Source organism: Numida meleagris, chromosome 6 (assembly GCF_002078875.1).
Source record: "Numida meleagris isolate 19003 breed g44 Domestic line chromosome 6, NumMel1.0, whole genome shotgun sequence".
NCBI lineage: Eukaryota > Metazoa > Chordata > Aves > Galliformes > Numididae > Numida > Numida meleagris.
The window spans coordinates 25,817,504-25,843,858 of NC_034414.1; the positions used below are offsets into that span (position 1 = coordinate 25,817,504).

The 26,355-nt window shown below is 41.4% G+C and overlaps 1 protein-coding gene across 1 annotated transcript in view; it reads right to left on the minus strand.

Annotated features, from left to right (window-relative positions):
• LOC110401665 (cytosolic phospholipase A2 epsilon-like) overlaps positions 1,548-26,355 on the minus strand; it is a 40,715-nt gene continuing 15,907 nt past the window's right edge. The window contains exons 6-23 of the mRNA XM_021403016.1: positions 20,003-20,139; positions 18,798-18,926; positions 18,107-18,147; positions 17,513-17,555; positions 17,027-17,090; positions 15,926-16,095; positions 15,706-15,801; positions 14,914-14,951; positions 13,475-13,610; positions 11,565-11,701; positions 10,951-11,176; positions 9,837-9,951; positions 9,281-9,418; positions 7,446-7,553; positions 6,259-6,447; positions 5,242-5,408; positions 4,527-4,713; positions 1,548-2,328 (exon numbers count right to left, since the gene is read on the minus strand). Coding sequence (XP_021258691.1) covers positions 2,012-2,328; positions 4,527-4,713; positions 5,242-5,408; positions 6,259-6,447; positions 7,446-7,553; positions 9,281-9,418; positions 9,837-9,951; positions 10,951-11,176; positions 11,565-11,701; positions 13,475-13,610; positions 14,914-14,951; positions 15,706-15,801; positions 15,926-16,095; positions 17,027-17,090; positions 17,513-17,555; positions 18,107-18,147; positions 18,798-18,926; positions 20,003-20,139 — 2,438 coding nt within the window. The 3' untranslated portion in view covers positions 1,548-2,011. The remainder of the gene's footprint in view (positions 2,329-4,526; positions 4,714-5,241; positions 5,409-6,258; positions 6,448-7,445; positions 7,554-9,280; positions 9,419-9,836; positions 9,952-10,950; positions 11,177-11,564; positions 11,702-13,474; positions 13,611-14,913; positions 14,952-15,705; positions 15,802-15,925; positions 16,096-17,026; positions 17,091-17,512; positions 17,556-18,106; positions 18,148-18,797; positions 18,927-20,002; positions 20,140-26,355) is intronic.

Below are 26,355 nucleotides of genomic sequence, written 5' to 3' on the forward strand. Positions count from 1 at the left end.
ACAGCGTGCTCCAGGAGGTGAGCACATGCTGACCTCAGTGGTAAACATAAGGTTTACATCCCTGTGTTCCACCTGGGAGGAGAGCGCCAACCTTGAGAGCAAAGGGATTTGTAAGGCTTCCATTTCAGGCCCACAGACTCTTGCTGAAACATACTACAGGAGAACTGATGGGCAGAGAAGCCTGTGGGAAACATACTGAGAGCCTGCAGGCCTGTGGATGAACGTCAATAACATTGAATAGAAGTTAAACTTACTTTAGAAAAAGAATAACCAAAGACTGGGGTTCCACCTGTCAAACCACAGCACGCAAACTAAGTTCAGCATTGAACACAAAGCAGTACAGTGCTTCAGCAATTAGAAACCTCTACCTCTCATCCAGCCATCATAGAATAAGAATCATTATCGTCATCTAGTCCAACCATCAGCCCATCTCCACCATGCCCACTGACCCTGTCCCTCAGTGCCACATCCATACGGTTCTTGAACACCTCCAGGGACGGTGACTCCACCACCTCCCTGGGCAGCTGGTTCCAATGCCTCAACCTCTCTTTCTGAGAAGAAATTCTTCCTAATATCCAATCTAAACTTCCCATGGTGCAACTCAGGGCCATTTTCTCTCATCTTTTCGCTGTCACCTGGGAGAAGAGGCCAACCCCCAGCCTCACCACAACCTCCTTTCAGGCAGTTGTAGAGAGTGATAAGGCCTTTTCTGAGCATCCTCTTCTCCAGACTGAGCATCAGAGATGCTTTAATCTGTTTCACTCAATAATCAAATTAACTGCTCTTCTCTTTCTCTTGCTGGTCTCTATGTATTCATCTCTAATCTATTCCTGCATATTATAGATGAATGTTGTAAATGGCTAGTGTTTTCTTCTGCAGATAACTTTAAGCTCCCAGATTGTCCACACAGAAGAATGTCCTTCTCTAATCTCCAGGAGAGCCCGATTCTCACTTCCCATGGCAGTGCCCAACATTTTACAGAGTTCCAGTGAGGCTCCAATGAAGTACTATGAAACCTGCTGTATCTGCATCAGGAAAATAGACTGCTCATATGAGAGAATCCACATTAATGCCATGACCAAAGTCACAAAGAAAGCTGAAAGTTAATGGTCTGCTAACTTCTGCTGGACTACTCAGCAAAAGGATAAAAAGTCACATTCGAATGAGTGATATTAAGAACCTTAGAGCTGCTGCGCCTGTTTCTCTTTTCTTTTCAAATGTAATGGTCTTAAAAATCTTTAAAGTTTTAAGCCTTCAATATGTATCACTAACTCTTAGATGTGATTTAACAAAATAAATTAGTGTAAAACAGTTCTCATAGAGAAGAGCCTTAAACAGAATCTTAAACTCAAACAGTGTCAGGCTCCTGGGGCACTTCACACCCAGGTCTGGAGCAAGTTGCATTGCTTCCTCAGAATATTTTCAGTAGCTATGAAGTAAGTCTGCATCTTGTTTTCAAATTGGCTTGCTAGTAGAGGAAGAAGCTCCTAGAAGAAATTCATATAACGTATAACTGCTGCAAAAAATATTTATTTCCCGTAACTCTGACTTGAAAAAAAGTGCTTTCTTCTAAAAGTTTAATATTTATTTACATTCACATGAAGACTCCTTAGCTCACAAACAGGTTTTGATTTAGAAACAATTGATTTTGTTCTCTGTTGCGTTTCTGGACTTATGCTCCTCTCTTTTTATAGCACAGGAGAAAACCAGCAGCCAGTGCCAGCTTCCTTGTGCCCTCTTGTCTGCAGAATGCAGCCTTGCCCTGAAGGGTTACTCCTGCAAGCAGGAGCACAGCGCATTGCACCTAGCCCTGCTCTGGGGCTTGTCAGCAAGGGAAGCACATTAATTCATTAAGGAAGAGCTCGGCTTTTCGTGTTTATGCCCTTCACTGACAGACAGTCTGCAGTACTTCCGATGACAAACAAAGTCTTTTTAGCATTCTTCGGCTTTTCGCTACATAGGCAAGTTCCTTTCTTCTTTTCTTTTTCCACTAGCAGTGCTTGTGGATGCTTTATTTCATTTTCTCTACTGCTGAGCAGTTGGGCAGATGCTGGGACGCCACTCTGTTGGGCACACCCATGCCATCACCACCAGGGGGTGGTGGTTTTTGCAGTGGTTGCTGTTTCTTTTGCTGCTTTTTCCGCTCCACCGCTGCACGCAAGGCCTGAAGAATCAAGTCTTTATTATTCTGGACGTTGTAGTAGCTTAAGTTCACCAGTTTGTCAAAATCTTCCTCTGAATAACTCAGGTTGTTTATGTAGTATGGACCACAGCTATTGGCCACATCAACATCACCCTCTGCCATCTCTGAGGGACTACGTCTCACCCCTAAGGGACAAACAGGGACTTGGTTAATCAGCAGAACAGCCATTAGGGTCAGGCACCTCTCAGGCATGCACACATAGTTGATCACAGCCCAAAGATTTCCCTCCAAAGGTGTTTTATTTCTGGGATATTTTACTGCTGAGGTGAGGTGGCAGCTGGGTCCCCAGGCCACCCTCGGTGCTGTTGCTCCCCAGCCCTCACCTTGTTGCCTTGTCCTGGACATTGCAGCACCTTCCATTTCCAGCTAAGGTGGCAAATGAATTATTCTTTCCCTCTTTCTTCCCCTTCTCCCAAAGCAGGTAACCACAGCCAGGGCTTCACTGCAGCACGGTTTCTTTCCAGGCAATGGGCTTCTGATACCATTGCCAGTTTCTGTTTCTTCTGGCCCTGCCTCCATATATTATGTCCCTCACTGCTATATCTCCAGAATAGACTGCTGAAAATCCAAACATCTCAGTGATTCAAGCTTTCCAAATGCAGAGCTGCCTTCTCGGCAACCTTAGCTCTCTCCCTTGGCTCTGCATTATCGGTTGCATGCTGGGAAGAATTTTTAAAAGATACAGAAAACAGACCTTAAAAATGAGATTCTCTTGTCTAAACTTAGAGAATTCACAGAGCCACGATCTGAAAATAGCCCGGCAGCAGATGGCATAAATATTTTCTGTAATTTCATCAAGCTACCTGCTGCTATGAAAACTACAAGCTTTATGTAATGTCAGCTGCTATGCTGCACTTAATGTTTCCTGAGATTTGGCCAAGATGCTGACAGAACCTTTCAAGCCTGACTCATTATCCCAGCATAATTAACACATACATCATAGACCCAGGGAAAATAATCAGGCAGGTAGTCCCACAGGTGTAATCTCTGGAAATATTAGATCCATCATATGTGATGATCTGAAGACAAATTCAATTAGCTTATTTAATTCATTTAGCGGTAGAAAGCTAATTCAGAACTTGATTTCCAGGCTATCAGAGAGCAGACGTTTATAGGAACCTCCACAGAGTGTTGGTACTGGGAAAAAAACACCCAAGGCTTATCCTGAAATCACAAATCTCAGCAAATTCATGCTACTGAAGATGTCAAGTATGCATCTCTTATTTTATTTTAGTGCCTTCATATATCGTCCGTGACTCAGACAAGAGCTGATCTCAGCTTGGACCTGACCATTGGTTCCAGATGCTCATACCAAGAGGATTTTTGATTTAGCTCCTGTTGCAGACACGACACTGCTCAATTCCCAGGCTCCAGTTTATGCCTTTGACTGCTAATGAACTGCTGAGGGTCCCCACCTTGACAAGAGACCTGAAGGAGGGGAGACACTGCTGTGTGCCATCCTGCTCTCCTGGTATGGGGTCTCAACCATGTTTTTTTCCTTCCACATCACTCTCACAGACCCCTTGGTTTTCTAACAAACAAAAAAGAATACAATTGGGGCAGCAGTTTCTGGATGTTTTGTTATTACATTTCATGTACCACATACCACCTCAGGACTTTTGGTTTTCAGTATACTGTGGGGCTTTGAAGTGATTAAAAAAGTGATCTCATCCCATGAGTTAGGCATTCTAGTTTGCATCAGAAGCAGTAACCGAGACTTGTGGCACCAACAGGGGCAGAATGGAGCTCTGTCAAGATTTGTCTGTTTTGAAGTGACTGGCAATATTGCTCTTTAAATTCTTTAAGGTTTTAAAGTAGGACCCACTGAAGTGCACAGAAACTGTTTGTGTGTCTAGGCTAAAATTTTCATCACTTCACCAGTTCACACTTTTGTTTTCAAGGTTATCTGCGTTAACTGCAAGCTTGGAAATGATTTTAAAACAATGAAATCCTTCAGATTCCCAAGAGCATTCCATAAGAGGAAAGGAGGAGAGGTATGAGAGGAAATAGCCCTGCTGATTTCTGCCATTGCAGATAAACAGACTATACTTTTTGTTGTTTAACTCCAGAACCTACCTATGACAAGCCAAAATAAACAAATTCTGAAGAAGGGCATTTTTGTTCAAGGCTGTTCCCACCTGCTGCTCTACTTTTGAGGAAAATTTGTGTATTTTCCTCTCTCTGATATGGTTCAGATATAAGCAAAGGGAATTTGAGTCTACAAGTGTTTAGCGGGTGGTCTGAATAACAGATACTGTACAGTAAAAAAGACAAAGTAGAAGGCTGCTGCCTCTGACAATGTGGTGGGTGACTGTAAACTTACCAGGTGCTTTGTATTCCCTGAAGGTGTCATTTACAAGAGGGAAGAATATCACAATAGGGGTTTCTGGGCTCTCCTTTTCACCAACAATGTAGCATTCCTTCAGATGCGGAGTTTCCTGATCATCTGGCACCTCCTTAGGGAAAGGAATTCCTTGTTTTGCAAAGTACTTAGAGGCTTCTTTCAGAGGCTGGTTTGCCATCATATGAAAACAAAACAAAATACAGCATCAGAACATAGCAGGGACACTTTGAATTTGACCAAATCTCAGTTTCACAGGGAAGGCTTGTGGGGTTAGGGCCAAGTTCTGACAGATTATGACATGTACCCAATTATGGTGTTGTAGATGGCCAGTGGAGCCCAGCTCAGAAAGGCAAGGTAGCATGTGGTCTGAATCACATGTGGCTCTTCAGAGTCTTGGCATTAAGGCATCACAACTAAGTTTTTAAACAGATGTAGAACCCATACAGTTATATTTAACTGCCTTCATACCAACTAAAACACATTTACACAAAAAACAGGCAGAATCAGTTTACTAAATGCTTACTTTACTGATAACAGCGTACTGCTCAATGAATGCATGTGACCCTGGTAAACTGTTTGTTTCTTATTGCTGCCTAAATACTGAAAAAAGTGGTTCTATGAGTAGGGGGTTGGCCATTCTGGAAGCTGAGCGATGAAGAAGAGAGACTGGTAAAGAGGAATGAATAATACTCACCCCTGTCTGGGAGCCTGAACTGTAGTTGAAATGCAAAATGACATCCACTTTCCTTTCTGGTCTCATGAGTGGTGGGTAACTGGTAGCAAAGACAAATGCAGTATCAATCAAGATGAGGTAGTCTGCTGCTCCTGTCAAGTGGTTGGGCTGAGAGTCAAGCTCACAGTCTAGAAAAGAAGGATTTATTTTTCAGGGGAGGTGCTCGGTACAAGAGATGCACTGGTATGTTGAGGAAAGTCAGTTAATAAAAAACAAGGAGAATTCAGCCTTTTGGGTGGTTTCAGGACTACCTGTGTAGTTGATAGCTACAGCTCAGTCATTTCTGGGTTCCTTATCTGGCTTCCTCTTTCCACTATTTACTTTGCAGTTTCTTTTCCTTTCCTCTGAGATGTTAACTTGTGGTTCAGGAAAACAGTGTTAATTCCATGCCCTGGTTTCGTGTGCAACTCTGATCAGGCCAATTTTTTTTTTAATAGGGGACAAATTAAAATTGCACCTCACTGTCTCAACAGAACAAAGATTGAATGTGTTCAGTGCTGGGCATGCTGTGAGAACAAGCACAAAGATATTAAGGTAGGCAGCCATAGCTCCTTGCAGAACATGGAAGATCTGATGCAGATTGAGTACAAGCTCCCACCTGGTGCAACAGGGAACACTGTTATGAACGTTCTATCTTTCTTACAAGTGAGAAGGTAAGATGAAACAGGGCTTCATCTCACACCTCGTGTACTACCCAGGCAAGAGACACCGTATGATGGCATTAATCCCCTGCCACAAGAGTGTGGGCAGGCTGGCTGGCACACCAGTAGGTGTACACCGATTGATCAGTTGCTAGGCTTTGGGAATTTCTTAGGAACTTACTTTTGAAGCTCCTCCTACTGCGTAATTTCACTTTTTGGCAACAGTTTCCTTTTAACTGCAGTTAAAAGGCAGTCAGCTTGACAACCCATTCAGCATTGCATACTTTTTAAAAGGATGGTTTAAACTATACCTAAAAGCGGGATGCTATTACCATACCTTTCCATTTAGAAAACCCGCTCTCCATGTAGTTGTTGTTCATCTGGAGGCCTTTTAGGAAGTTAGGGATTTCTGAAGCTGCTGGACGTAATGTGACGACATCTCGGAAAATGTCTGAAAAGCTGTCGGTGGGACAAACCACTCGAGTTTCCAGCTCATTTGGTCTTTTAGGGAACAGGGTTTCATCATCTGTATAGGAAAGGTTAACAGTTCTTTTATGTGGTAGCACTGTTGAGGTCAATCTACACAGTCATAATTTGTTTTAACATGTTTGGAAAAACTGACTTCTTGCTCTTTTTCTTACCACAGATATCACAGTTTTCATCTAAGCTGTGAAAAATTCATTTCTTCTTAGCTGACAGTTGTAAAAGCCTGGCTTGTACTGTACTTCATTGTGTATGAATCCATCTCTTCTACTAAATATTCTTTTGTTTTACTTTGATTTTACCCAATACAACATCCTGCGCTTGCCCTGTCTTCCTTTGCTACTTCATGTTACAGATAATCTCACCACTATGAAAAAAAACGGGCTTACACAATCATTCCTTACTAGCGAGCTCCTTATTTTAATCATCAGAAACTAAACCCCTGCAAATACAAGAAGATAAGTCATCCTTTTTGCTACATTTCTCTTCTTTTTCATTTTTTAGTTTGTAGTATGTCTGTGTTGTATGTTTCCTCTTGAAATCCTATCCTACGGGTGTTAACTTGGCGGGTTTTGCAAATCTCGTCCTTATGATTAATTTGGAAGGACCTGCAATAGTACTTGAGTTTGTGTTTCGCAGTCTCCGGAGAGGTAAGGATGGTGCTCTTTCTTTTCTTTCGATGGAGCTTCATGCATAGTCAAAGTTCTTCTCTTGGAACTGGAAGCATGTGGATCACCAGGGGAGGCCTCCAGTCACTCCTTCTATACAGCGACATTTTTCTCCAGTTTTACCCTTGTGCCTTGAATCTGGCCCATATGAGGACCATACTCTTTTTTTTTTTTTTTTCCTGTGACAAATCTTGTGGATTCTTTTCCTCACATGAGTATAACAATCATTATACTGTAATGCATGGCATGAGTTTTCTCCTGGTTTCCATGTTGATTACAGAAAGTCCAAAAGAAGGAATTCTGAAATTGCTTTGAAAAATTCAGTGAGAGAAAAAAAGAAAAAGAAAAACATTATGGTATAAACATAACTCACCTATGTCAGTAATTTTGTCTCGGGTCCACTTGTGCCAGAAGTCTTCTGAATGAACAGAAATGTACCAAGCATCCAAAAGATTCAGGGAAAATACACTGCTCCAGATCCCTGTGGTATAGGATATATTTGGCAGAAAGAAAAGAGTAAAGACCTGGAAGCATTTTCATTCACAATGACCTCCATTATTTTCTTTATTCTCCAGCAAACTTTAATCATTACAATATTTTATTGGGAAATAAAAGGGACTACCTTTATGAATCAGTATATGAATCCACAATGTATGTAAATAATTTGATTTATCAGTACATACGAGCAGAGCTGGCAGTATTTTCGATGCATCTACTAAAATACACATTTTTATGTTGCAAATAGCAACAAAATTTAGTATTTTCCAGCTGTCCTTAATGTATCCTGTTCTCAAGTTCTCAGTATTTGTAATTCTAAAGGCTTTATTTATTGGTGCATAGTCCTGTTACAGGTACACAATTGCCACACAGGACTGCCAGAAAATATTCAAGATTCACACACTAATCTCCCTCAGAATGAAGAGGCTGACTTAAGACTTCTGGGAATAGGAAACGTAAGAGCATAAATCTTTTTTATTTGTCCTCTGGGTATATCTGGACTGTATTTTTCAGTTCTTCCATCTACTAACGTACGTTAAATGGTTAAAAAAAAAAAAAAGGAGCAACCCAGACTGCCACCTATCTGCAATCTTTCAGGGCAAGAAAACACCACTCCCTGGTGTGGTTGGATGTACTGTGTTTGCAGCAGTGCCTTTCTGTACTCTCCTAACTGCGGAACTAAACCTGGCATTTTTGGGAGAAATTGAGTGAAGAGTGGAAAAGGCTGCAGCTGGGCAGCTCGGCCATGGCCTTGACCCTTTGGGCAGAACAGGCTCTGCTGTGCAGGAAGGAGCTGCAGGGCCTACACAGTCAGTCCCTGCTCTGTTTGGGGACTGACGCGCAAAGCAGTTTGCTTCATTTGCAGAAAACCTTTGGAATAACTGTGTCACTGGAGTAAGAAACGCTGAATGAGGGGACTCTGGGTCAGTGGCAGGGAACAGAGACAGAAATGTCCCAGCATTGCTCTAAAAAAGTGGAGAGTGCCAAGGAGAGAGGTATGAGAAGGGGACTGGTGACCTGCTGACATTTCTGGCCACAGAAGAGATCTGGGCACTCTGACAACTGCAGGAAAGAGGAGGTTCTGGCATCAAACTGCTTTCTTGCGCCTCCCCATGAGCTGTAGTGAAATCTCCACACAGGCAAAAAATCTTAACTTCTCCAAACACCCCTGAAACTTCCTTTATGCAATTGGTGGAAGTCAGAAGAACAATAAGGCAAGAGATTGCTTTCGCAAAGGGGAAAAAAAACCCAAAACATTTCTTACTGATTTGATTGTTCTTTTGCAAGTTGGAAAAAAAAGGTAACTACTAGGATCTGTTTACAATCCAAAATGGAAGTGTTATCCTAGAGGACTGATGAGTGTTTGCTGCAGCAGTAACATCATAGAGAAAAGGCTTTATTGTAGAGTCTTGGGCTAAACAGGGATTGATAATTTAAATTACATATGGTGTTACAAAACTTTTGTTGCTGGCAAAGGTATGTAAATATTACAAAGGCCACATGTTAGTAAGCATAATCATATATGAAATCAAATAAATCTGTTCAATAAAGTTTCAGAGAAAGAGTCCTGCAGATGGTGACCTTTTATTAATTCTAACATTTTAACAAATTCTTCTGGCAGATAAAAATTTAGTAACTGATTCATTTCAGAAGAGGGGTTTATCTAGGATGGATTATATTAAATTACATTTCCCAAGGTCAACAAATTACCTTCCAAAAAGCAGATTCTGGATTCTGGGATTTTCTTCATCAGATGACCCATGAAGAACTCACTACCAAAATTTTCTGCACGAATGTAGGCGCCATATTTCAGGAATCCTACCTCATAAGGAGTGAATTCCACCCATTCTGAAAAGAAAAGCACACAACAGAGTAATCACAGCAGCAGAGGCTCAAATTAGTTGAATAAAACATAAGATATTAGCCAATTTAAGGCAGAGTGGTTCTGAGCTAACATAGTTACAGCAGACAGTTATTTTATTCACTCTATATTTCACAGTGTTGAACATAAAGCATGAATTCCCTCCTTACATCTACACGTGTCTGCAAACTTCAGGTTTTGTGGCGCTTTCTACAGACTTGCTGAGCAGGTAATTTCAGGATAACGTTCTTCATCATTCATATACTAAGGACTTCAAAGATTTGACTATTAAATATCTACTTCTAGGTGAATTGGCCCCTTAGGGGATTTGTGCATTTAATTGATTTATCCTAAATGGACCCCTTATTGGATTAAAAGATAAATGCAGTTCAGGAGTATGATTACCTCTAAAATCCTGGTCACTGATTTTATCCTTCACATTGAGAGAGAGGTAGATGGGAAGGGGATTCTGACCACGGTTTAGTGCCTGCTGCTGATCTGTGAGCTTCTGGGAGTCCTCCTGTTTTGAAGAAAGAGAATAGCTGAGGACAGTCAGATGACACAAAGACCTTCTCACTTCACCTAAACCTGGGCATACCAGACTGACTAGGATGTTCCCCACTGGTTTAATGTAGGGAGATGCTCCTCTCTCTGACTCTCCTCTGCCTCAGCACTTCAGCACACAAACAGTCCTCATGATACAGATGGTCTAAGTTCATACGATCAAAAAAAAAATCTGAGATTTCAGAGGCCAGAAGAAAATGTTGTTACTCACATCATCTTAAAAAAAAAAAGTCTGGAAATATTTGAAAAACACGTTTGGCATGAAATATTTCATTCAGAAAGAGTAATCTCTGTTTTTTGCATCTCAGAAAATCCTCTTTTCTTTAGGTCTACACCAAGGCCCAGACAGAGTTAATATTCAGCATGGCTTGTCCCTTTATGCTTCTGCTGTGGAGCGTCTTACATGGTTAAGAAAGGTAGAGGATGGTTTGGGAGTGGTGCCAAGGCTTGAGAGGGAGCTGTGATTTTACTTTGCCTTTTCACACTGTGTAGCTCTTTTTGAAAAGAACAGTAGGATTTTCACTAAAATATTTATATTCATTCACTTTAAAGTTGTTCATACTAGAAGTTTTCTATTATTTCTCTTTACTCCTATGCTATCTGTTCCAGGTGTGATATTAGTGTCTGTATAATACAGTCAGCAAACACAAAAAAATGATACTGACAAAGCATGTGATTTAGGCATTTATATGAAAATCAACCAACCAACCTTCTGCCACTTTTCTCTAAGTGCGGTCAACCAGTGGAACAGGTTGCCCAAAGCGGTTGCGAAGTCTCCACCTATGCAGGTATTCAGAACTTGACCGGACACAATCCTGGGCAACCTGCTCCATAGCTGACTGCTCAGGCAGAGGTGTTGGACCAGATAACCTCCAACCTCAGCCACTCTGATTTACTTCTGCCCTCCCTACTGTATCCATTAAATATGCAAATCTGAAAAGAGCTCCTGTTATACCTTGTCACGGAACATAGATTCAATGATGAGTCCCCACAGATCTGTGAAACTTATCTGATGTCCTTCCTGTTTCCTTTGGCATAACTCTTTCAAGTAGTATTTCAGACGGTCAGGGGCAAAACAAGCCAAGAACTTATTTTTAAGCACGTGCCTTCGGACATCATCAAGTGTTTTCTTAAGATTCTTCTGCGACCAGTCAGGATCTTCATACAAGTTTGCCATGGTCCTAAAGAAGAAAGAAACATGAGAAAAAGTGTGAAATCTCAAGCTGAGTTTTAGGAAATTGTGGAGGTTTTTGTATGACGTCTTGATTTACATGACAAAGCACATACGTAGGCAGTATCACCCACATATTTAAGCAGGATTGCATTAGTTCCAGATGCTAACAAATACCTACTGAAGGAAATGAGAAAAAGCCACAGTAGAAAAGGAAAGCCCTTAACAGCACTGGTGAAAAAAGCTATGAACAATGATGGCTTCTGGTTTTGCAGGTAGTAAGCAATAGATATTTAAATGAGGCTCCAACTAACAGCTCATCACTCTAACTCTTTGAGTCACTTATTGAAATCATTCCTGGCAAACTCCAATGAAAACTGTGTTTATCTTGGCCTTACCACGTTGTGCCAGATAGACCGGTGACATATGAGACACAGTCCAAGACATTCAGTTCCTGCACACTCAGAAGATGAGCGTACATGGCTGTCAGAGCTCTGGTTCCACCACCCGTTGTCATGATTGCCACCACAGGTACCTGTTCAATCCCAAAATATGTGCATTTAATGAGATGGTGCGGGAGGGGGGAGAGAGATGTCACTGATTAGAAAAGAGAGTGTTACAACACTTATAAAGTAATAAAGCTGCTGCATACCAGTGGCTTGCAAGGATAAGCAAGACCTGAAATTGTAATGGGGCACACAAGGAATAAGAGATGGCCAGAAAGATTGTGGAGTTTCCTGGAGATCTTCAAAAGCCACCTGAACATAGTCCTGGGAAACCTGCTCTGGGAGTTTCTGCTTGAGCAGGGGTTGGATCAGATGGCTCCCGAAGTCCCTTCCAACCTCAATCATTCTGTGATTTTGTTTCCCCTGACAAGAACTTGTGCAATTGGACTTGACATCCCCTATCTCAAATGTCAAAATTTCAGCGTGCTATTGCAAAACCAATAACCATGGATGAACACAAGATGGTACCTCCTGCCATCTGAACCAGATTTTTACCAGATGCAATAGACCAGAAAACATGGGTGTTGTCTCACAGTTTATGTGAGTAAAAATCATCTGTTTTTCATGTTAAGCGTGACAAAGCTGGTCCCTACTATTGCATAGGTATTTCATGACAATACTAGATGTATCATGACTGATGGGTTTAAGAGAGCACTAACCAATTCAGATCACCTGGGACCAGAAGGTAGTGACCCATCCCCTTTTACAACTCTGGAGGGAAAGAGGAGCCACGTGCACTGAACCTACTACATATGTAAGCACAATACTTAGCATGCAGCTGCATAGTAAATACTTTACTTTCTGTGTTGATACAGAAATTCAGGGCCTGGTAGTCTTAAAGGAAAGATTTTTTTGTAAAAACAAGTTATTTCAATTAACAGTAAAGACAGATGCCATACACTGAATGTGAATTCTCCTCTCATTGCAAATCAGGAGTCTCTACAGGGATGGTTCTGCAGAAGTGTGCCTCCAAATCTCAGGGAAAGGAAATGTCAGCTTAGTGCTGGCATTTAACTGCAATATCTTGTGTGTGAAATGTCCAGCTATGCAAAAGAAAAAAAAAAAGGATTGCTGCATTTATGGCAAAACAAGAAAAAATTGTCATCTCTGCATCTGAGCTCAGGCTTTACAGTGCAGTCTTGGGAGTATCATTAAAAAAGAAGCCTGATTTTTTCTTGCCTTGGGCCATTTGGGAAGTAAGCATATGCTCTAGCTGCAGCAGCAGATAAGCCAGACTGGAAACAGGTTCTGCTCACACAAATCGAGCCTAAATACCAGCATAAAGTGCACAACCTAACGAAACCCATTTGAGCTGTGAGGGAAGAGCTGCCGAATCAGTGGTTTAGGTCTTGCTGAGACGACTGCAAATCCTAAAAGAAGCTTTGTCTTCAATCCTGAGAGTACCTAACCCTCCTCTGCATGATTGTGCAGACTGCTATTCAGTGCAAAGCTAGTTCCTATGGGAACAGGTGCCCAGACAGGTGGTGGATGCTCTGTCTAGGGAGACACTCAAAGTCAGGCTGGATGGGGCTCTGAGCACCCTGATCTAGCTGTAGATGTCCCCGTTCATTACAGGGTAGTTGGATTAGGTGACCTTTAAGGGTCCCTTCCAACTCAAATGATTCTATGAGGTTTTTATTAATCTTCCCTATGAGTACGCAATTCTTCTGCAGAATAACAAAGCTAGCTATAGCTTGCACACAAAACTTCCTGATCTCCTGGAAATAAGGAAAATTGAATACAAATGCTGTATTTTGACATCCAGCTGCAGAGAAAGCAAAGAATAATTATGTCTTAGCTACCTCATCGTCCTCCAAGTCTTCCTCCAACTGAAGAATGTCCTTCAGAGCAGCTGCAACAACCTTCTTCCTTTTGCAAATGAAATCCTGTTCCTGTGCACACAAGTCAAAGCCCAGGCGTACATCTAGGTCTTCCTGGCTGGAACACAGTGTCAAGTATCTTACTTGACATCATGCTTATAACAAGAACTGCTTCTACTTCATAAATAGACATGCCTTGACAATTACGCATATATAAAGCAAAAAAGGAAAAGACGAAATGCTCAGGTTTATTCCCAGAGAACAACTGCACATCTTCATCTGGACTAAGGGGGATTTTTTTTTTCTCTTTTTTTGTCCACTCCTTACTGAAGATACCTGAAATTAGATAGAGCTGCAAGTAACACAACTGTTTCCTTTCAGACATGAAACCAAAAGCCTGCAGAGGGCAAGGTACTGAAGATGGCTTTTAAGTGCACCTTCAAAAATTGTGCAAACATCCACAGACACCCTCACATCACGGACAGAAGGTGTGGTTTAAATGTTTTCTGTTGTTGGCTTTTTCTTGTTGTTATTTGTGTTTTTCCTTTTTCTGTGTGTGTAGTCATTTATGGATATTAATAAGTACTACGGTAACAGTTCAGAAGCTGATATGAAAATCATTCATAGGTGCGGAAAGGGGAAATTTTTAGATGACAGCTGTAAACTGTATGCCTATCTCTCAGAAAACATACTTCAGTAGCACAACAGAAGATGCACCTACTTTTGCAAAGAAAGAGAAGCTCCTACAAAATGTCACAGATACATCCTCTGAAACTTAATAGGCCTTAACCATGACTCAAAATCCACAATGTGCTTCACTGGTTTAAAAATAAGTTAATATGCATTTATTTCTTTGATTAGCTGATTAAAATCTATGCAGGTACCTGTATTATGTCAATTTTTTCGTATCCTAGAGTCACCAGGTACTCTGGGTTTGGCCTTCTTGTTCCCCTGTCCATGCTTGGGGAAACAGAATTGGTTTCTTTCAATGAGTTTTGAAATGCAGCTTTTATTGAAAGTCTACATTTGGTAATAATTCCTAGAGGTTTCAGCGAGTGCTCACATTGGCCTTTGGCAAATAATACTGATTACAATAAAATATCAGCCAAAAATTATTGTGTGTTCTTGATAAAAACTTATCTTAATTCATTGTATAGTCCTGTTACATAAACTCACAGCCTCTGAAACTCTGGATTGTTCCAGGACCATTTTATTTCATTGCCTGAAATGAGGACAAACCAACATTCAAAACACAGACAGTATCAAAGGGATTGGAACTTGACTGACAATTATCCAAAAGCAAAGGGATGTGGTTTAGTGGTGGACAGTAGTGTTGGGCAGTGGTTGGACTAGATGATCTTACAGGTCTTTTTCAACCTAAAAGATCCTATAATTCTATTAAGATAAACAAGATCTCTTACCATTTTTTCGCCTTTAAGAGCAAATCAAATTTTCTGTGCTGAAAATCAGAAAGGTAAAAGAATGAATATTGATATTTAAAGACAGTCTGATTTCCCCCACTTTCCAAGGGGCATAGCTCTTTTGAGTCATCATTACATCTACAGAGCTCTGAACTTCATTAAACTAAGACTGGGAGATAGACTGTCCCCTCAGTGTTTTGTTATTACCCAGAGATGTATGCTGATTTAACAAGTTAAGGTTTCAGCACTATCACCTACAGCCTTTATCTTCCCTCTGTTAAGAAGATCAGATGTAGCTTGCTCAAGCACTACCTAGCTACACAAACAAAGAAGGGAAGAGCTGCAGTGGTTCGCATCCCCAGAAAGCTCCACCATTAAACGTCATTCTAGAAACTGCACTATTTCATGCAACAATGTGAGATGTAAGAGGAAGCCAACGAGGTTGAACTCGTCATGCACATATGTGTGCAGCCCTGTTTGCCTCCAAGGGGGCTGAGCCTCACCCCTTAGCCATAGTAGCACCCAGTGACTTCCAGATTGGTAAAAGACATGGACCATATAAGGAGAATGAGCAGCAGCTCAGACATTTTTCTTCTTCATCCTTCTCCCACGGATTCCCCTTTTATTTCGCTCCAATCAATTTACTTTATTATGCAACACACTAGATGCAAGGGAGTTCAGAAAACTATCAGTTCTGTATGAAGAGAGATGGACTTCAATTTCTGAGTCTTTGGAACTACTGGGAATTTTTGAAAGCTTGCAAAGGATTCTCAATGGTCAGCAGATGCTTACCTTGCTGACTGCTTCCTGCTCAGAAGGGAGAGACTTCAGAGGTAAAGTCAGGGGAATGCTTCTGCTCCTCCTTTCTCTGCATGTCACACAAGCACACTGAAAAGGAGCATGGAGGTCCTTTTGGTTAAGACAGAAATGTTCTTCTCTTGCTGCCTACTCACATATAAAGGTCAGTTCATAGGACTGTCTGTGTTGACTACCATGTTCAAGGGTAACGTACAAAGCTGGGAAGCTTCCTCTTCTTTGTGAGTACAACATCCAGTGAAGGTTGCTTGTATTTGGCATAGTGGAAGAGAGTGGGATCTGGGAGAGGGGAACGGGAGCCAGAGCCCAGTGAAACTCTCTGCGTTTCTTCAAATGATCCTCTCACTGTAAACATTAGTTCATTCTCTAAAACAATGAGATAAAACGCACAGAGTAGTTACTCTTAATTGCAAATAAAGAGAAGAGGGGGATAGGAAGCAAAAGGTAGATTCGAACAATCCCCTTCACCTCTCCCTGTGCACCTGGAAAGCTGATGTCTGAAAATGACCCAAGACCCACACACTACAGGTCACTGTATCATTACAATAGGCTGAACAAAAAGGCAGATATGGGGGTGATGGGCATGGCAGCAAGTTTTAGACAGTTAAGCTTCTATTGCAGCTGCATCATCATAGTAAGTGCCACCAGGTACCTTGTGCTATAAAGCGTTCTCATATCTGGCCAAATAATGAGCAATAGAAATTCTCTGTCCCCTAAAATAAGGTCTGATTGCAGTAGATGGCTGTATTTATCTGAAGAGTTCAGCTAATCCTGCTGGAGTGTGTTATGCATGTTCTGAGGTTGCGTACCAGATGCAGCCCTTCAGGGGATGTGGGCAGAGGAACTTCTAGATTCTGATTCTTGACCAGGGTCAGACATGAGCCAGCTGCTGAGCGGCTAACCCCTGCAAAAAATGAGGTGTTTCTGTGCGTGCGCACAAGTCAAACTGTCACAGATCCTGAGGAAATTAAAGGCCAGGGACTATCGTGCCTAAGGAGGTAAGATTCTTCTGGGGTTAGCAGTAGTACAGCAGAGATTTTTAGGATCTCAGCTTGGGGTTTAGAAACTTTCTGTGTAGGCACCTGACATCACTTGTCATCTGGCACACAGCTCCCTGTGCAGTCAGAACTTCGAACCTGCACCTGCTGCAGAACAAGAGGCGTTCCCTACTGGAAAGATTTTACAAATTGCCTTAGATGTGGTCAGTTAAAGTTTTAGTATTTGGCTGGTGCAATTTCTAGGCATTGTTAGAAGGGGTAAAGTCACTAATATTCAGTTAAAGAACTAGGAAGCTTACCTGCAAAGTGCTTCTTTTTCACCCTGCTGTCAAACTCAACTTCCAAGCAGGCTAGTTCACGGCACTGTAACAGACATGACCAGGACAGGGAATTAGATTACTGATTCAGCCATCTCAACACCAGTGCTGGCAGGTGTTGGAAGGATCATTGCTTGAATGTGTGGGCTAAATGCGCTGGAGGATTCTGCCAGACCCAGAGAAAGAGAGAATTAAGTTCACTATCATGTGGGAAGATGGTGCTATGATAAGCAAGTTGTAATTTTCTATGGATGCAGAAAAAAAAAACAAAAGAAAATGATAGCAGTCTGAAGGCTCTTCTAGAATCATGTTGGCCTCCTCTAAGGAGAAAACAAAGCTCCTAACAGAAGCGTCACTGAAGACTGAAGACTTATTGTGTTTCTCTCACTACTGTTGTAGTCAGCTAAGGTAAGGAACAATGCAGGAAAGAAGGCAAGAAAACAAAGCAAATAATGTTTCATGTTTTACCACCACTGCCCCATTTGTGACGATGGCTTCAGGGTGATCCTGGCTAGAAAACAAAAATAACATGTATTTTAGAAATTATATAATCTGGATATATATATATATATATTTTAAACAGGACATATTTTTCTCTCAGAGATTTTGGTTGTATTTGCTCCTTTTTGTTGTTTGTAAAAGCATGCTTCACTTTCACTAGAAGCCACATAGCTTACAGAGCAGAAATGATTCAGTTGCAATAAAGCACCTGGGAATTGCTTGTAACAATCTTAATACTACAGGTATGTCCCAGATTGGGTAGCAATATTATCCTCAGCCATGAGCTGTCCAGAGACTTACTGCAGATTGTATTACCAGCTTCTGAAAGTCAACTCCAAACCACGTGAATCACAATTTCAAAAGAATGTTACAGAATTAAAAATTATGAACTTATTCTCCACACTGTGGCATTTTTTTCTTATAGTGATCTGCTGATGCACACATTGAGCTTGGACAAAGGGAGACTGACTATTGAGGTGACACTGGGTGTACAGAACATTTCCCTGCATCAATGAATCTCTCTCTGAGCTGCTGCTTCCATTATAATGGGGTTTTACTCACATGCTCTCCAATAGAAACTCAACTTCCAGCTCCTCTCTCCCCTGAAAATGAAAGAAAAAAAATGAGACATTCTCAGCCAGCATGTGCAGAAGTTTGCAAAAGTGGTCTTTGTTCTCGCAAGCGCAGTTTTTTTATGCTTCGTTAAGTAACAGTATTGTTTCTTTCTTGCTATTGTCAGCATTAAAGGACAGATGCAGCTTTTTCTTCTATAAGAGAAAAGAGATCTCACTTGTACTAGCACAGCAAAGGATGTTTACAAGTCTCCCTAGTAAACCTTCATTTTTCACAGCTTCTTCCTTGCTTGCTTCCGTATGTTGAGCACAACATTCTAAAACTTAATGTTTAGAAAAATGTCATGGAATATTGTGTCCTTGAATTGTTTTTGTTTTTACAATATTTGTTAGGATTAGATAAACTGCCATTTTCTGTCAGTTAAGTAAAAGTGCAAAGCTTCCCTAAAATTTCATCTGTTCTGGGGCTTGGGCACTTGGCCAGAATCTGCGCCAGATGAAACCAACAGCAATTTGAGAGAGCTGAAAATTTTGTCATCAGTTTGCAGTTTCCAAGATTTCTAGAAATTTTGCTATGGATGGACTCCAAAGTTGGTTCTGGTGGTATGAGACAGCAAATCTAGTACCTCAAGACATTCCTGCATTTTCCCTTCTGGTTAAACTTCTGACTGTGTTCATACCTGTGGATTCAGTGGGAATGCCATTGTCACTCTTTTCCCAAGAGAGATTTTAGCTACATCAAAAAGAATAATAGCATGGTCATCATCACGAATGATGTCATCATCAGAAACAGTCATTTCTAGAATATTCTGGAAAAATAAATGAAAAATGTACAATGTTAGCATGTCCTCAAGAAATATAGCATTGTGCAGCTATTCCACGTTCAGCATCAGCTTTAGAGTGAGGAAATAGAAAAGCATTGATGACAAATTGCCACAAGAGAAAGAAAATCAGCATAATCTCCCTTATAAGGAATAGCTTCTAGTCTTATCAATTAAGGCTGAAATGAGTTTTCTTTTGGGACATCATTTCTGCTTAAATATCTATAAGTATCTAAAGGGAAGCTACAGGAAAGAAGGGGACAAACTCTTTAGCAGGATCTGTCGCGACAGAACAAGGGGAAATGGCTTCAAGCTCAGGGAGGGTAGATCTAGGTTAGATATAAGGAAAAAATCTTTTACAATGAGGGTGGTGAGGCACTGGAACAGGTTACCTAGTGTTGTGGTTGATGCCCTGTCCCTTCAGAATTTCAAGGAGAGGCTGGATAAGGCCCTGGGCAACCTGATCTAGCTGTGGTGTCCCCATTCACTGCAGGGGAGTTGGACTTGATGGCCCTCAGAGATCCCTTACAACTCTAAGAATTTTATGATTCTATGAAAGTAACTCACCAAACGTGTAGGAAGCAATACGGATAACCATTAGTACTATATTGTCCCACATCAACAGGAGCAGTATAGGTCACTTCATTATTAATAACTTTCAAGGCTGACCTCTGAGCTCTTCTTGGGCTTTCTACTTTCAACCAGCTGTGTTCACTGAGAATAGTGTAATTAGCAGTACTGAACTGCATAAAAATTTTAATTATATTAGTGAAAGAGAGGCTTTTCTGCTCTAACGCTGCTTTGTAGATTTACTTCATTGTTTCTCTGTAATGTCACTCTGCCACTGGTTCTCTCAGCCTTCTGCAAGCAGGTCAGGTTCAACTGCTGATTTACAAACAAAAAGCATCCGTTAGGAAGGAAGTGGATTCCTGAGAAAGCCAAGGATGTTCACTCCGGCTTGCTAGAACTCTAAGTAAACTCAGATTGGCATTAGAAGTGTTGACATCCTGTTTTGTTTTAACCCGAAAGGAACTGCATGCATATCAGATGAGAGTTTTGGGTACCTTGACTTTTCTCTGTATCCGGAAGTAGAAAGTTTCATTCCACACAGGGTCTCTGCAGTTCTTGATGGTTTTTGTTCGGAATTTCTCATCTGAAGCAGTTGGCAACCAGAGACTCACGTAGCAATCAGATTGGCTTACTATAGAAACACAGGCACAAAATGTCTGGCAGGGCAACCACAGCACAAAAGATGGAGGCACATAAGCACTCTGTAGTTTGAACATGGATAAGAGACAGCCAGTTCTTTCTCATATCCACAGGCCAATGCAGGAAGATAGGAATCACACAGCTAGACAAAGATAACTTGTTGTTCATTGCAACACCACTTTAATAAGCAGAGTATTCAAATAATTATGCACAATCCCCCTTATATATATTTAAATACAGTCCTAGCCAGTGATATAATACTGTAAATAGCTAGAAGTCTTATATTGTCCCTTATCAATATTTTTTTTCAGCTCCCTGGTAATTTTGCAAGAGAAGAAATTTGCCACGTAGAAATATGTCTGTATTTGACCATACTATCACCCTATGGCAAACTAAATACTTCCAAGTGTTTGCTAGATCTCAACAGCAAAAATCCCTACACTCCACACATCCCAGCCTCATACTCCCTGATGGACAGAGAAGAGAGCGTGCCTCAGACAACAAGAAGAACTGGATATAAATTGTCTCCATAGCAAGAGCGGGCCATTGCTGATCCAGCCAAACCTCTGAGGGCAGCAGCACCAAATGTGCCAGATTGGCATGAGCAGTAAGCAAAGAAACAAATCTCAGCTTAAACAAGGAAACAGCAAGAAAAGAAGGTACCAGCCTCAGCAAAAGAACCAACTGAGAAAGGTGGGGAAACTATGTGGGCTCACAAACTTTACAAGAAGCAAGCTTAATCCTGGCATTTTAAAATGACCTGCTTTGCTTCATAACTGTTATGTGCAAGATTTTATGTGCTCATAACATTTTTTTTTTTACATGCAACCTTTACATACAGAGAAAATCATTAACAAGGTGAGAATATGATCTAGAAACTTGTCTTTTCAAATTCTTGTTTTCATGTCTGCAATTTAATTCCATGAGAAATCTTAAAAGAATCAGGGTTTGAGTCTGATTCAGATAATAACTACCTGGCATGCCATGCTATTAACCCTCCATGACAGAAAAATTAATTATCCCACCTATCTATTGTCTCCTTAAGTGGGATAGGAAGGGAGAAATCTACTAACAGTACAATAGGCCCTTCAGCATGTCAATAGGAAGCTGGGGATCCTTTTCCTGGTGCTTTCTGAAAGACCTGGGAGCCATTTCCTACTCCACCTCTCTCCTCAGGAAAAATGAAGAGGCAAAAAGGCCTTGGAGCTGGCAGATTAATGGAAGGAACTTGCATTTACTACAATGATTCCAATCCCATAGGTCACGAGCCAAGTAAACACCAAAGACGTTCTTGGATCTTGGACAAGAACTTTTCCAGAGGCTAGTGGAAGGGCTGATCCATCCTGTGGTGTAAACACATGCTTTGGTGAGAAAAGAGGAGAAAGCGAGAAATCTGGTCCCACAGCAATCACTAAAACTACCTACCCTATGGGCAAAAAGATAAATATTTGATTTCTGGAAGCATGCACCAAGATTTGAGTAAGTTCTTCAAGTGAGAACTTTGACTCTTTGATAAAATGTTGTAAACCACTCACAGCCCAATAAAGCTAGCAGGCCCACAGCGTATGGGAGGAGAAGCACAGGCAAGCAGTGCCAGGTGCTCCCCAGCAGGCTGTGACACAGTCAGAATTACGGGCAAAATGTACCATGTCCAAGGTTAAAGGAGAGGTAGTTCTGGTGTCTGTACTCAGATACATTGCTTTGGGATATTTTTCCTAAATGTAAAGTGTCACTTGAAATCTAGAGGCCATGTCAGGAGTTCTAGGGTATCTCTAGAGGATGGTGACTGTCTGGCAGGGAGACCATCAGGTAACTCTCTGCATTCAATCTGAAGGAATTTCTTGAAGCTGCCAGGTAAGCTCTGCACAAAGGATGTAAGTTGCCTTTCTGTCTTTGAAGGTGATTCCACAAAAAAATATTTCAGTGTTGCAAATTTTTACATAGTTGAAGCAAAAGGATCATATCTTGATTTTGGCAACTATTGATGTAGGATTCTATTTACACTGTGCAGGAGGGCTATAAATACCAATCTGTCTGATACACTGAAATAACTGCCCTCACTGCAACATCTGATGGCCTGCCAAGCTATGATGTACTTATCCTGATATGTGGTATCACCAGCTCTGATCTACAGTTTCTCAATAGGAAGCCTATATAAAAGCCTAGATCTCCACATGACTTCAGGCCATCTGGATTTTCCCTCCTCTCATTAATGCACTTATCTCTCCTGATGCCAAGCATTCCAAAAACACAAGTCCAGCTTCCCCCAAAATCACCAAAGCAGATGTGATGTGACGTACTTCAAAAACGATACACTGATCTGAGTCATAATCTCTCTCTTTTTTGATATCTGGTTATTATAGAGTACAGGAAGAATTTTTCAATATTTTTGCTGTAACTGCCAAGGCCAGTACTTTCCATCTCTTCTTCGTAATGAGAACAGAAGTGCTCTATCCTTCAAACATACAGTGCATAAAATAAGACGATAAAACAAATAAGCTGACAATGCTAGAAGCCTGTGCTGAGCATGAATGATCTGCCACAGCACTTATGAATTTATTTTGTTACTGTTTTATCTGAAACGTACAGATTCACTGAGTGCTCCTCTCGATAAAACATTTTCATGAGATTACTTTCTGAAATTATTTTTCCATATGAGCATTGCTTTCATGAATGTTTACTTCAAACAAGCTATTGGCAGTTCTTTGTCAAACTATGGAAGCACAGGCTATCTAAATGGGCAGTGAAACTGATTAAAAACAGGCTCAGCTGCCAGGCACAAAGAATGGTAATCAGCAGCACAGAGCCTGGCTGGAAGCCTGCCACTGGAGGTGCACCCCAGGGGCTGACACTGAGGCCAATATTGTTTAACATCTTCATTAACAATGTGGGTGATGGGATGGATTGTTCAGATGATACAAAACTGAGAGGAGTGGCTGACAGATCAGGCCAGCTGGAACCTCATGAAGTTAAGCAAGGGAAATGCCCAGTGCTTCAGATGAATGGGAGTAATGTCATGCACCAGAACAAGCTGGGGGCCAAATGACTGGGAGGAAGCTAGAGAAGGAGCTAGGGGTTCTGGTGGATACCAGGTGGAACATTAGCCAGCAATATGACAGACAATGCCAACAGCCTCCTGGGATGCATTAGAAAGAGCACTGTCAGCAGATAGAGGAAGGTTGACTTCCTGTCGACTCTGCACTGGTAAGGCTACCATTTCTGGGACAAGAGAGAGATGAACGCACTGGAGCGAGCCCACCAAAAGGTCACAAAGTATATCAGGGGTCTGGGGCATCTGACATGTGTGAAACACATGAAACAGCTGTCACTCTTCAGCTTGTAACAGAAAAGGCTCAACAGGACCTTACCAATGTATCTAAATACCCAATCAGAACAAGAGGGAGTAAAGAGTCAGACTCTCTTCAGCAGTGCTCAGTGAAAGGTGAGATAATAGGCACAAATCAAAATACAGGAAAACCCATTTAAACACAACAAAAAGGTAGGTTTAAGAAAACTAGACCCCCTCTCTCCCCCCCCCCCAACCAACCAACCAAAAAAAAACCAACTGTGGGAGCAGTCAAACACTGAAACAGGGTGGCCAGAGAGATTCTGAAGTCTCCATTCTTAGAGATACTCAAAGCCAACTAAACATAGCTCTGAGAAGCCTGCTCCAGCTGATCCTGCTTTAAGCAGAGGGTTTGACTTGATGATGTTTGGAGGTACCTTCCTCCCTCAGCCATTCTGATTCTGGGTGTGATGGCAAGGCTAGCTCATCACAGACAAATTATATATAATTGTTAGTAACAGATTTTGACCTTGAAGATGAGGTGAGGTGAGGCCACTAGGACAAAGCATATCCTCTTCCTGTGGAGAAAGAAACCATGCCATGTATGTTTGTGGCACAGTTTGTCTACAGTCTCTACTGATGGGAAGATGTGTTCTTTCCCATCAAATTCCTGATATTTCTTATATTCTCCTTGATTTGTACAGTCAGTGTCAGCTATTCCTCATGCTGTGATACTGATGTTATATATTCCTGTAGAAGTGGCATTAATTCATATGAAGTCAACTTGCCATGCAAACAGTGGGACAAATAAAAATAACAGGATAGGGGGATGTCTGATGAAGACTGTGGTACCCTACTTACATGGGAGAACTTGAAATGATTAACCAGCTTCTTTGATCCCTCTTATCCCCCAAAAAAAGATGTAAGGAAGAGCTAGCAAAAATCTTCCAGTTCATTCATTATTTTTGCGTTCTCTTCAGGCTCTAGTTTTAATGCAACAGTGTATTGCTGGGCATCATTAGCAATTTTATGCCATGCATGGTTCTTACATCAGAGCACATGTGGCAATCTCAGTCCCTGACAATGTAATGTCACCCCATGGAGACGCTGAGACGTCTGAACTCATGGTCTCCTTTTATGTCACTACTAGGTGTCTTTTATATCCTCCTCCCATTTTCAACTTGTCATACAGTTGCTTTTGTGCACTGCTGGACTATTTCTCATCTCTGTCCTCAACCTAAAAATGGGACAAACATTCAGAACTGAACCTAGATGTTCAGAACCACTAACAACTGTTTGCTGCACCATGAGGGTACAGCCCTTTGGCATGTTTCTAAAATTAACCATCACATGTTAAAATCAGTTGTGTCTATCAGAAGAAAAATGACAGCACTGAAAAACAAAGCATATGAGAAAAACCAGTCTTTTAAGAACAATGAGCATAAACTATAAAATCCCATCTATCCTGTTACTGCACTTCATAATGCCCAATGTATATAGAGATAGATAGATATATAATTTTCTCCTAGTGAATTCCTCTCTACATGCACAGACAGGTTTCCCTTGAATCCGTTTACCTCACTTCACCTAATAGGAGGAGGAGAGCGGCTTCCATTTCTCAATCTTCAGATGAGGTCTCCAGGGTCATTTTCCTTCACCAACGTAATACAATAGTATGAAGTTACGTCCAAGTATTATCTGGCTGCAAGCTGATTTGAGCTGAACTCTGCCCTTTAAACTCATCCGTAAATGCAGTGTTACTCTCCACAGATTGCTTGTGGAAATAATGAAGGCTCATAGACCTTACTGCATTATCAGTGATGTCTTTTACAAGGAATGGACAGGGTCCCAGGGGGAATGAGCCCTACAACCAAGGTGTAAATGCTAACAATAGTGCAGTTCTGTATGGTCATTTAGTAACTGATTTGTTTAAGGAAAGAAGTTAGAAGCTAGAGAACCTGAACTACTGCAGTCCTTCTCATCCTTCTGGGAAACACAATCATTGGAGGGGGTGTTAAAAGTGAGAAAAGGAGCTAATGCGCTGTTTCCTATACCACCTTGTCCTAGCCAGGTATTTCTTCTAATTGTCAGGAAATGAGACTTATAAAAGCCTCTAGCATATGTGCCTTCAGCCCTCCCTGAAGTTTCCACCCTGCCCTGCACACCTCCAACAGAGAAGGAGCAAGTGAACACACGAATAACCAAAGAAGTCAAGTCATTTTTTTGCTCAAGACTATCTGCATCTTTTGGGCTCAGAGGGCAATGCAAAGCAGGTACTGGACTGTAAGATCCCACAGACTTCATCTATATTGTTTCCTGAACTGCCTACCACCTCTGCAGTGTAACTGTGTAGGAGTATTAGAACCTGGTAAATGGCACTCAGCACCTGCGGGGTAGCAGGATGAGCGTAAGTTTTCTTATCTTAGCACCTCTCTGATGTCCACAGTGAGATCAGGGAGTACCTGAAATCTGCATTTGAATCAAACTCATTATATGAATTGACACAAGGGTCAGCTAGGAACAGAGTGAAAACTAATTAGCTCTGGTCTGTCAAGAGCATCTGCATGATGAGACAAGTCAGAAACCTGTTGTGTGAAGTATGAAGCAAATGTCAGAGCTGAGCATTACCTAAATGTGGAGGAGACCACAAAAGTGGTGGAGTGACACCAGGTATATGAAAAGGATTAATTGGTCCATTGAGGAGAAGTGAGGTGCTTTCTTTTCACTTTAGTTTTGTCTCAGTTAGTAAACAGGTACAACGGTTGCCCAGATCAACCAGCATGTGCTGTCTACAGGCAAAGGCATAGCATCTGATCTCAAGATAAGCCAAGACTCCCTCCCACGCATCCCACAGGTCTCAAGGTGCACATTTAAAAAACACCTAGGATCAAGTTGGGTATATGCAGTAGTGAGGAACGTCAA